Source organism: Perissodus microlepis, chromosome 9 (genome assembly GCF_051167445.1).
Source record: "Perissodus microlepis isolate ML-2025 ecotype Zambia chromosome 9, ASM5116744v1, whole genome shotgun sequence".
In the NCBI taxonomy this organism is placed as follows: Eukaryota; Metazoa; Chordata; class Actinopteri; order Cichliformes; family Cichlidae; genus Perissodus; species Perissodus microlepis.
This window is the reverse complement of record NC_140469.1, coordinates 5,663,118-5,675,761: the sequence shown is the minus strand read 5'-3', so window position 1 is coordinate 5,675,761 and position 12,644 is coordinate 5,663,118. Positions and strand designations below refer to the sequence as shown.

Genomic DNA, 12,644 nt, shown 5'->3' with positions numbered 1-12,644 from the left:
CAGTTACAGATAAATGATGTAACGCCAGCCGTGGACTGGCGCCTCTGTGGAATTGCAGATAATTACTTTAATAGCAGTGTGTGTGTGTGTGTGTGTGTTCTCCTGTGTTGCCTGAGGCAGTATCCTCCTGTTGTCTGTTGGCCGCAAACCGCCTGCGGATGTTTTATTTCTGCGCTTAATGAGTCATTACATGAATGAAAGCATGCTTAACAAATGCGTGAGATTATTAACACGCATCATCTGTTTGTTTGTTTCTTCTTTTTCTTCTTTTTTAATACAGACACCATCTGCGGATGAAGCTTGCGCGCACACCTATGTTTTGCATTGTCGGTTGTTAATGGGTAAATGTGTACTGTGTGCGTGCGTCCAGGGTGTGTGTGTGTGTGTGTGTGCGCAAGCCGTCTCGGTGGCGCCATGTGCTTTTTTGGATTGCTAATTTCTCTCACTGTCCGCTCTTTCCTGCAGCAGCAGTGTGATGGCCTGAAGGGAGAGGCTCATCGCGGCGTCAACCTGGCTGCCATCGGGATCACCCTGCAGGTATCTGCGACTGTCCGCACTGCACACACGGCTGTTTTACAATGCTCTTACCTGTGCTCAATGAAGAATCTGTCAGTACTCTTTATATAGCTTAGGGTAATTTATATCATCCAAATTTGGATGATATAAATTGAAAAAAAAAGTGGGGATGAAAAAAAGTGGGGCGGATTACATCACATATCGGCTGCACCCATAACACTGAAAACACAGATAATAGTCCAAGACCTGCATTATCATCAGGCGACAGTATGACTGTGTGCGGGACAGCTGTTAACCTGCTGGAGTGACTGCTGCCCGGACCAATGGCATCCACTACTGATAAATGGGATACATTATTATGGAAATAAAGAACGATGAATGAAAGCTTCAGAGTGATCAAGCTACGGAAGAATAAGCAGTGTCAGACCGGAAACAAGTTGATTATGTCTAGAGAATAAATCTTCAGGGGCTACCTGATTGGAACATAAGGAGCAAATAAATTATATAATAATAATTCCTCAAGATGACTGTGCAAAACCTAAAAAAAACCCTCAAAAAATTCTATGTTTTTTTTTAAAGTATAGTGTTTAAGGTTTAACATATTAATGTCACGATGTGTAACATTAAAAAATTTCTGTTAACATTATCCTTCCATTACCAGTGTAACTGCATCTGCTTATTTATTTAGTAATGCACTAATAATAGGAGATCCCATTTGTTTTACATAGATTGATAATAAAACATGCTTTATCTTTAGTGTCCATTTCATGTAATTTATACATAGAATTTATTCGTATAATTTATCTTAATACCTTAATTTTTCTCATTCTCTCTCTTTTTTAAATTACTTTCCTTTTTAAAATACTTTATATTTTTTGCCTTATTTTGAAAAGTGCCACCGGATTCTTTGTTGTACATCCTATCACTAACTTCTTTCTCGGTAGGCTGGCCAATCAGATTAGAGGAGGCGGAGCTCTGACTGACCACAGCTATTTCTGCTCAATCGTGCCTGTCCCTTGTAGTCTTTGGCACAGCGGAGTTGTCCGTGTTTAGTGTTTGTTTCTCAGTCGTGGAATACAAAAGTGATGCTTCGACGTGACCGGTTGCAGAGCGAGACAGATGAAGACCAGCACTGACAACTTTATGACTCGGTTTCACTCTGTTCAACGGAGTATATATCTTTTCTTTTGTTTCTGGGCTTGAAGAAGAGGCTGCTGTATTTTGTGCGCTCCGGTAACAAATTCGCGAGTGTCTCGGTGGCTCCATGCGGGAGAGGAGACATTTTGGGGTGTTTTTTTCCCCTTTTTCCTTGGTGTTCCAGTCAGGATCGTGAGCTACCGCGTTCCGACCCCACGAAGGCTTAATTTTTCGCCATAGCTTCATGTAAATCTTTTTTTTCTCGCGCTGCTTTCTGCCCAGCGGACTCTTCTGCTGCTGCTACTGGATATATGAGGACTCTTCTTGTGCAGTAATTTGGTGTAAATGGATCGCCAGTCCAGTTTCATTTCCATTTGGCTACAATTGGAACTCTGTGCCATGGCCGTTCTTCTGACCAAAGGTACGTGTGGACTTTGCTGCGTGGACAGAGCGTGTTTGTTGGCTTCTTCAAAAGAGGATAAACAGTGTTTTGAAGCGATAAAAACGAGGCTGAACTTAACCCTCAGTCGACGGCTCCAGGCTTCTGCGGGGCAGCTTACGCTCGCGCCAGTGTTTGCGGGAAAAACCCGTCATAATTAGCAAGAAAATGATTTAACATTTGGTCATAAAGTCGTACTTTACCAATGAGGGAATCATAAACGCGTTTGTTTATTACTGGGTTTTTTTCGTAATAAACATATTATTCTTCCAGTCGTCTTTCAGTTCATTTTATTCAGTCATACCTCCCCTTTAAAAAAAAAAGAGAAAACTTAATAACAGCAGCGGAAACAACAATAACTACCTCTGCCCTCATTATTATTATTTTTTTTCCTGAAGGCATGACATACCTTTTTTTCAGTTAAAACCTAATTTTTAATAAGACCTAACCTCTATACATTGTTATTAATATAATAGTAATACACTGTGATTAATCCTCAAGTGTGTAATACAGTTCTTAGCTGCTAGGCTACACTTAATAACTCCACTAATGTTGTAGCTGCCATTCATACGAGACTTAGCAGGGCTAGAAAAGCTTCAGTACTCCCCCCGCCACCACCCCCTCAGTCCACAAAGGGGCCTCTCCTTTCTAATGAAATATTCTCCAAATGACCTGCCTGGGCCCCACCGCTCCAATCATTCACAGGGAAAACACTGATCTGATGAATGTGTTCCTGCGCTGCTAAGTTGGTGCAGTCACAGACTTTCGGGCTTTTTAGCTCTCTCATTCCAGGTTTTGTTCCTGAGTCCAGCACATGAAAGCTTAAGGGAAGTCTTTATATGTGGAGCTCTGATAATTTTCCTCAAAATAAAGCAGTCACGGAGTATGTGAAATGACATTTACATTGGTCGTCCTGCAGTGGTCCTTATACTTATAATAATAACAGTAACAGAGGGCATCAAAGGCAAACTAAGTTGATAAATATGTGTTTCAGTGGTTCTGTTTTGTTCGGGCAGATCCTTGGCCCAGATTTCTGTTTTGAGAAAGGAGCCCTGGATGAAGTAATGAGTGGGCCCGTGTAAGAGCAGGTTGCCTTAATGATAAGGTTGCTGGAGGCTCCTTAGATGGGACCTCAGAGCTCCCGCACCCAACCACCACACCCATACCCATACCTCCAGGCAATTTTGCATGCAAACTTTGGTTGGGGGAGAAAGTTTGCAGGTTAAAAAAAAAAAAATCTCTTCCTCTCTTTACTAATTTTCATTTAGGTTGAAAGGAATTGACGTTTGAGACAACCCACTAATTACAAGCTACGTGGTTCCTGTTTTAGAATACAGAGAAAAAGAACCATTTAAATGGGATGCTCTTAAATGAAGGTGTGACAGGTGAACAGGTTAAAAAAAAAATCCTGTGATCTCTTCAAAAGTTACCAGGTTGTTTAATGCAGGGCTTAACAGATACTTTTAGAGCAGTACTTCAAAATAAAAGCAGGGTATACCACTATGGGAAAAGTTGAACTACAGTTGGTGTAAAATAGAAGCCAGCATGAGTTTAATAAAAACACGGAGAAAATCAGCTGCAAAATATACGAATTTTATATTCACATGATTGGATGTTAAAAACAAAATAGCCATGGTGACTCTGAAACCTTGAGCGGATTAATGTCAGCACAGGTTTCCCTAACGCTGCCTTTTTTCCCACTTTTAGGAGAAATTAGGTGCTACTGTGATGCGCCGCACTGTGTGGCCACCGGATACATGTGCAAATCAGAACTGAACGCCTGCTTCACCAAGGTGCTGGACCCGCTCAACGCCAACTCTCCACTCACCCATGGGTGTTTAGACCCCATTGCCAATGCTGCGGACGTCTGCAGCAGCCAAAGGGCCTTGGATGCTCTCAGCGGGGCGGCAACACTGGAGTGCTGCCATGATGACATGTGCAACTACAGGGGCCTACATGACCTGGCGCACACCAGAGACTCGACAGGTAAGGTAAAACAGGGTAGCGGAGCTGAACTACTGGCTGTCGGGATGTTTGTTTTTAGACTGTAGCTACGTTTTTAGAAACGATGGCACTCTGTGGAGGGATTTTACGAGTCCTCTTCAGCAAATACTCCCATGTTTTCCTCCATCTAGTTCCAGGAGCAATACATTGAGCTTTAATGTTCTTTAAACACTTGATGTTTATGGATATTCAGACCACCCTTGCCCCCTTCTGCCCCCCCACCCCAAGCTTAATAGAACTTTGGTTTGACTTTTAATGGGTTCCAGCTCTGTGCCTGGGAAGGCAGGGAGCAGCCCGTTTACCTTTAAGCACTTGGAAAGAGATCAGATATAATCTTTTTCTTTTTTTCTTTTTTTTTTATTATGTGTGCACCATGTAATTTTCCCACTGAGCAGGAATGTACCTCATAGAATGAATATGCATGTTGGGCTTATAGAGTCATGAAAAGGTGCACGAAAAGTCAGAGAGGAAGGACGGCAGCTCTCCTGTGTGAACCCGAGCACAGCAGACTATAGTTTATTAGCTCAAATTAATTTCTGGCTCTCAGTTCGGGACAAGGTGACTCATTTGTTTTTGCCCCTGCTGGCCTTTCTGACTTGTGCGTTCGCGTCTGTCTGTCTGTCTTATTTTCCCTCTTTGTGGTTACTTTACTGGCATGACTGGCGAGTAGAGCAGCTCCTTCTCATTAAGCTCCAAACAGCAGTTCAAACATAATCACTTGCTTTAAGACCAGGCTCTATGGAGCAGTGGAAACCATATGAGCATGCATTTAACCAGATGATTTTATTTTTTTTTTCCATGCGTGTGTGCAGATGGCCGCTACCAGCCAGACAGCAACAACAGGAACCTGGTGACCCGGGTTCAGGAGCTGACCTCAGCCAAAGAAGTGTGGTTCCGTGCGGCTGTGATCGCTGTGCCGATCGCTGGCGGCCTCATCCTGGTCCTGCTCATCATGCTGGCGTTACGGATGCTGCGCAGCGAGAACAAGCGGCTGCAGGACCAGCGGCAGCAGATGCTGTCGCGGCTCCATTACAGCTTCCATGGCCACCACACCAAGAAGGGACACGTGGCCAAGCTGGACCTGGAGTGCATGGTACCTGTGACGGGCCACGAGAACTGCTGTCTGACCTGCGACAAGATGAGGCAGGCTGACCTAGGCAACGACAAGATCCTGTCTCTGGTGCACTGGGGGATGTACAGTGGCCACGGCAAGCTGGAGTTTGTATGACCAGTTCCTGTTGGGAACTGAATCACTGACACCTCCAAGAAACAGCCAGGACTGCCTCTCAATTGTTGGCTTTGGCTCTTTTGTACTTTAAAAAGACATTCCCACATTTTTTGTCCTTTGGGTTGTTTTTCAATTTGTTTTTTTTTTTAAACATCAGCGAAAAAATACAAGACTGATCTCATGCCTTGTGGTTTTTGCTAGAGGAGCACTTTACTTGAAAATGAAAGGCGAAGCAACGAGGAGCTGTATTTAAACTTGAGAGGGCAGGGCTGAGGTAGAGTGAGAGCTCTGTCACCACTCCCGAGGATCCTGGACTGTTTTATTTTTACACTGAGCGCTGAAGGATTCCAAATCTGTCTTATTTGCACATTTGTAAAAAAACAACAACAACAGCAACAAAAAAAACATCATTGCTTAAGACAACAACTCAACACTGACACCAGGGTACAAAATAAAATGATTTGTGTGAGGAGTAAAAAAAAAAAAAAAAAAAATCAGTGTTTGGCTGTAGGTGTGCGCACTCCTCTGTGTATGTTTCATGATTCAAGCTTAATGTAAAGATTCTAAATATATATATTTTTGTCTGATAAAACTGACCGGCGTGTGTCTTATTCTGGGTGAATGTCCAACATCTCTCTCTGTGATCAGACTATAAGCTTGATTGAGTGTGAAAGAAGAACTTCCATTAAAAGTGACTTTTTATTTATTTGCCGATTCACGCTTCTGTTTTTGCTACATATTCAGCTTTGAAATGTACCATCCGTGAACTTTACGGACACACTGCTGGGGCTGTTGTGAAGTTTTTAGTGACTATCAGATCTTGTTAAAAGCACGCGCTAGGGTGGCCTTTATGTTGTGTGTGTGTGCGTGTGTGTATCTAATGGAGCTAACAGTAAAGTCTTGTTTTACCATAGAGATGCTATCTATCTCAGTTATTCCTGAACCCTCAGCAGAGGTCAGGTTTTCAGCTTCATATAACTCCCTCCTCATGGGCTACACTTCACACAGGAAGTAGTAAAGCTGTTTCTTTTCTATACTCCACTCTAAATGCCAGTAAGAGTCACCCAAGTTCCCCCGTCTGTGTTCAGCAGAGTGTCTGAGGAGGGATTGCAATATTGAAGCACAAACTCACTCCTACACGTTTAGTCCTGCTGCTGCAAATGCTCACCAGAGCACCAAAGGTGTATCAGTTCACTGCTGAAGATGGGTTAGCCTAACCCTAACAAAAATCTTTTCTCTTCTTTGTGATATTTATTGAAACTACAGAGTCCAGCTGTTCTGAAACAAAAATGTCAATACGTATGTCTTCAGTAGGAAACAACAGACAAGCAGTGGATGGAAACTCAGAAATATACTTGCGGCATACTCATCTTTGGCTTTGCAGGATTATTATTTAAAAAAACAAAACAATAATAGTTATTCCTTGTTGTTAAAAGGTTGGTTCACCCAAATTACAATGTGCCATTCAGCAAAGCTCTTAGTTTGGAACAGAAACATTATAGGAGAGAAAGAAAGAGGCAGCACTTAAAGAAGCCTGATCTATGGGAGATGTCCACAATAACAAAGATTTTGGGAGAAGTATAATTCTAGGGGTGAAACGGCTTTTGAAAACATTTGTGGTGCAGTGATCAGACTGTTTTTTAAGTGGTTGCCAGATTTGACTTGTACATATTTTTATCTCCCAATGGCCAGTGAAATTAAAAGTTTAAAGTTAAAATAACTTTCCTAATTAGTTCCCGCAGGAGCAGAGGAGAGTGCCAAGGAGAGTAACTCAATTTTAGAAGGATCCCGTCCAGGCTTCAGTCTCTACCAAGGACCTCGATACAACAAAAAAGTTAAAACTGTGACAGTGTGCTATAAGCATTATATAGCAACTACATGAGAAATGTGATTTTTCTTTTCATTTTACTAATTGAAGTAACCTGACTCTCAACTAGAGGAAAGAAAGTGATTTAGATGTGTTACATACAAATGAGAGGGGGGAAAAAATCTGACTTTAAAAAGTTGATTTTAATGCTCAGAAAACAGGATGTAGCAGAACATAATGGAAGAGGTCAACCACTGGCAATGCAAGTACAGCATGTGTATTTAAGATTTTACATGTTTTAAATGTTACTGAAATGTGACATTTGCGTGCACATACAGTTTCATATAAATTTGCTGACTGTGCCAGGAGTTAGCACAGGCTGCCACAAATGTCTTTGTAGATCGCTTTTAATGTCTTTGTGAAGCACTGGATATCGTAAAATGGAAATCCAGTAATTTACAATACTTGAATAAGTATATTTAATTAGTTTCAATTTCAATTTTATTTATATAGCACCAAATCACAACAACAGTCGCCTCAAGGCGCTTTATATTGTACAGTAGATCGTACGGTAATAGATACAGAGAAAAACCCAACAATCATATGACCCCCTATGAGCAAGCACTTTGGCGACAGTGGGAAGGAAAAACTCCCTTTTAACAGGAAGAAACCTCCAGCAGAACCAGGCTCAGGGAGGGGCGGCCATCTGCTGCGACTGGTTGGGGAGAGAGAAGGAAGACAGGATGAAAGACATGCTGTGGAAGAAGATATGATTCAATGCAGAGAGGTCTATTAACACATAGCGAATGAGAAAGGTGACTGGAAAGGAAAAACTCAATGCATCATGGGAATCCCCGGCAGCCTCCGTCTATTGCAGCATAACTAAGGGAGGATTCAGGGTCACCTGGTCCAGCCCTAACTATATGCTTTAGCAAAAAGGAAAGTTTTAAGCCTAATCTTAAAAGTAGAGATAGTGTCTGTCTCCCGAATCCAAACTGGATTCCACTCCTGCCCTTTCAGAATAAAAGCCCTTTTGAAGGGACTGCGATGACCTGTCACAAAGTATTCAGGCTGCTGTAGAAGGGCACTGCTTTTCTGCTCAATTCTGGCAGAACGTGGATACAAACTGAAAAAAAAGGTAAAAGCTGGATTCTGACAGCTTGTTTGAAGTCTGGGGTCAGGTTTCTCTCAGGCTCGCTCGCTGGTCAGCACTTTCTAAACTCCCGCCGAATATTTACATTTCTAAAAAGTCCAAATGTGGCAGTGATCGCTACGGGAACTTGCAACAGGCTGGGTATTATGCGCCACGTGCGTCACGCTGGAGGATGACAGAAGAAGCTTGGGTTGAAAAGTTCACACCCTTGTGATTGCTCTCGTGTTACCACGGCAATGCAATTAAGACATCCTGTAAGTATTTTGAAAGTGGAGGTCCGCTTGGCTAAAAAGTGTGTGAGTGTGTGTTGAGCACTGACCCTTGTTTCTTTCCATTAGGAGGACAGGAAAACACTATTAGCAGCTAACCACTTAACGGCAGCTTGCATTAGCGAGGCTCAGCCCACGCTCAGTGCCTCCCCCAGGACTATTACCCTTGTAATAATAACAATGTCCTTTGCCTGGCCTGCCTAATGTGACTGCTGTTTTCTTTAGCTTGATCCCACTTTGCTGTCTCACCCATGGGTGTCAGGTAGCCACAGGAAGGTTAGGGAATCACCTCAGGTAAGCCTTAAAGGAGGATAAGCAAGTGGACTCCCCTTTTGTGCATCTGGCAGCATTGGGAATTAATTACATGCACACACACAGCTCCAGCTTCCACAGTACGAGGCATACACAGGCATGGTCATTAGCATCGGCCTTTTTGTGCAGCGCTAGGCGGTCAAGCTGTCTGCATTCACATGCAAATTTAATGAGGTGGCCAACTGGCCCGCATCAAAAGAGCCCCAATTTGTTTGGAAACGACTTCAAGCCGGTCCCCAGCGCCGCCACCAGTACAACCACCACCATGACATTGTTGCCAGCTTCCAGCGGAAAATCTCACCGTCCTTCCCTTTTTATCTTAAATGCCGCCTCCTGAATGTTCTCCATCCTCAGGTGGGCGGCCTTCCTGCTGCAAGGTTAACAATCTGAAATGTGTGAACCACCGCCTCTGCGTCCCGGAAAGCCGTATGCCCACTGTGGCGGCAGCGACGTGTGGAACAATATATGAAGTGTAAACACACGTGGAACCTGTTAACACCTGTGCGTGGCGATGGTTGCGTGCCTCCTGGGGTTCGTAACAAGCCCTGTTTTAAACCCTTGTTTTAGAAGGATCCTCTGTTTTTTTCCTTGGTTTTCTTCACTCCATATCCTCAGATCACCGTGTTTTCTGCTGCCTACCTGATCCACAGGTGGAACACACGCAATTGGTAGCTCAGCTGATGTCATGTGTATTCAGCAGCAGCTGTGGTAATCAAAGGATGTTTTAAGGTAATCATGCCAAAGAAATTGCTGGCCATAGCTGATAGTTAAAAAAAAAATCCAAAACAAAACAAATTATGGTCCTCTAATATCCTGTTATGCTACACATCTGTCCACTTCCATAACTCCTGCCTCATGTAAAAGCTACTTTCTGCCCTGAAACATAAATTTCAAGGTGGAAAATGACAGTTGCATAGAACAATTTTCAGAAAAAACAGCGGACCCCCTTTTTTTAATGGTATTACTAACATTACACAAACATGTATTATGGTAGCCCTAAAGAGATGGATACAGCACCCTAGTCTGAAAAGTGAAGATAAACTGTGGAGGTGCCTTAAACTTGTCTTCTCCCGATTAAGCAAGGGAACGAATCCTGTAGTTGCAAAACAATGACCCTACTGTTCCTTTAATGTATGACCTTGCTAAAGATTTCGACAGTACGTTTATGGTCTCGTTAACTAGGTTTATGTCATGTATTAGCCAGTATGTTCATTATTTATGTAATGGTCCCATATAGAGTAAAGTGGCTACTTTGGGATTGCCATACGAGTACAAATTGTCATGCGGCCCTCGCACAAGATGAACATTCTTGAAAAAGCAGCAGCACCTGAAGCTTTAAAACAATGAGTCAGCAAACCATCTGCTTGCCGAGTGATGACACGGTGATTACTTCTAGGTCCAAGGGTCTACCTCGCTCGATGAGGCTCTCGCATTTTCTCATGTGAGCTCATGTCTGAGTTTTGTCCGTTTTCTGAATTTGCTTCTGCTCACTGGAAGTCCTGAACATTTACTTTTACAGAGAACAATTTAACCCTGATCCTACAGACAGGATAGTGAAATTCCCACGATTCCTCCAGATGTCCTGCAAGGGTTAAGATCTGGTCCACTGTTTAACGGCCAAGACACAATCCTCATTGCTCCACCCAAATCCAAGGTTCAAGGATCGGCCAAAGCCCCCTATTCTGGGGCTGAACAGTGAAATACCCCAGAGCACACCCTCTGGTCCCCCTTTTTAAAAATGGAAACTACCACCACCACCACCACAGTGTGCCACTCCACAGACACTATCTTATACGGCCAAGTGACATTAAAGAGGTCAGCCAAGACACTGGTAGTATCTCAGGGTGAATCTCGCCCAAACCTGGCACCTTGCCTTCATTAATCTTCTCAACTACCCTAGCTGATGCTTTCCCCCTGGGACTTCAGGGTCTGCCTCTGTCATATAGGATATTGGCTGAGATTTGAAGTTCCTCAGCCAAACTGCCAAACAACATCCCCAGTCCAAGTCTGGAGCTTTTTATACAGTCTACAGATAATTTAAAGATTTCCAAAAAACGTTCCCATAGAGTTTTTATGTACACGAGGAAGTCTAAATCAAAACCCTGCATTTAAGATAAATCAAGCTTCAGCTTTTTTGATTAATTAATGATCTAAGCATCTGATTCTGCTGATGTTCAGGACATGAAAACAAGCTGGTGCTTCAGCCCTTACGTACCATCATACAACAGGTTCTTCATACTCAACAGAAGCAACAATAAAGCTTCTATAAGATACCGAAGCAGCCTCTGCAAAGGCTCTACTGCAAAGTGGCTGCAGTCTAAATCATATCACTGATACTTGAAGGCTGTTTACCATTTCCCAACCACAAACAAATAGAAACATTCCGGAAAATAAACACAACTTGCAATTCCATAAGACAAATTTAACAAAAAAATAAAAATGTAATTTTTAATTGAAAAATGTGCATGAGCACAGAGACAAATCATCGTCTGTGGTGACAGACATCCGCTGGAATAAGATGTGATCTAAATATTTAGCCAATTCATTTCCTTCCAGTGGATAAAGCTACAGCTCTAGAGCTCCTCCGCCCCATCTAAACATTTACCCCAGTGTGTTGTTAACATTTAGATATAAATCTGCCCCAAAAGGAAAATAATAATGTTGGGAATGTTTACAGGACAGAGTGGGCTTCTTGAAGTTAAATGTCGCACTCTGCAAATAGCAAAAAAACAAGAAAAAAAGAAAAAAAAAAGGTTTATGTTCCTAAAAGAAGGATCTCCAGCCAAGACTAAGAAGAAACCACAAACAAAATGGCTAATGAGCACACACTCAAAGGCATATCTGCAAACATTGGTCCTTGAACGGTCAGCTACTCATGCGCTCCTTTAGAAACTCAACATTAATTTGCCTTCTTGTTCAGCTGAGGTGTCTCACTGGGCCCCGTCTGTCAGCTGAGGGCCCCTGAAGACAGATGGCTGAACAATGCAACCTTCCTCTCAATGAAACAGCATCGTTCATTTATACCAGTCACTCAGAAATGCCCTTGGTTATGAAAGGGAAAGCACATTTGCATGTCAGGATGATTTTGTGCTGATTAAAGAAGTGCTAATGGTAATTAAAAGTGGAAAAACACACAGTTACTTTATTGTGAAACACAGCCCCGCTGAGCTGCTGAGCCTAAAAAATTGAAAATTGAAAAGGTTACATTTATTTTGTATATGGCAGTTTTTTAGTTTTGATTATTGTTTGATGAAAGATTTAGGAATTCCAGTGGGTTTGCTAAGTGTAATACTACCTTAAACAGTAATTTTCAAGAGTTGCGCCACAGCCGTAAAATATTCTTTGAAAAAACATCCATGACCCACTAACAATAGGCTACTACTAAGAAATGCTTCTAAGCTTGGAAGTGATTGTGAAGTAAGCTAGCTTAATCATGAGTAAGCTAGCTGGTCATACTGAAACTCACTGTTTAACTCACTTTACTCCTTTATATTGATTCTGAAAGGTATAAGAAAAATAAATTACTGCCCAAGCTTTTAATATTAAGTAATGATTAACATAGCTTGAAAGGAAACGCCAAAAAATAAAGAAATATAGCTGCTAAATTATTCAATTTTTTAAAATTTTATTTATACAGCACCAAATCACAACAACAGTCGCCTCAAGGTGCTTTATATTGTAAGGTAGACCCTACAATAATACATACAGAGAAAAACCCAACAATCACATGACCCCCCTATGAGCAAGCACTTTGGTGACAGTGGGAAGGAAAAACTCCC

The 12,644-nt window shown here is 42.3% G+C and overlaps 1 protein-coding gene across 1 annotated transcript; it reads left to right on the top strand.

Annotated features, from left to right (window-relative positions):
- Window positions 1-1,507: 1,507 nt before the first annotated feature.
- On the top strand, window positions 1,508-6,030 carry bambia (BMP and activin membrane-bound inhibitor (Xenopus laevis) homolog a). The gene is made up of 3 exons (XM_084938820.1): window positions 1,508-2,074; window positions 3,800-4,078; window positions 4,909-6,030. Exons 1-3 carry the CDS (start codon window positions 1,999-2,001, stop codon window positions 5,322-5,324), a joined length of 771 nt encoding a protein of 256 aa, XP_084794946.1. The 5' UTR covers window positions 1,508-1,998; the 3' UTR covers window positions 5,325-6,030.
- Window positions 6,031-12,644: the final 6,614 nt, after the last annotated feature.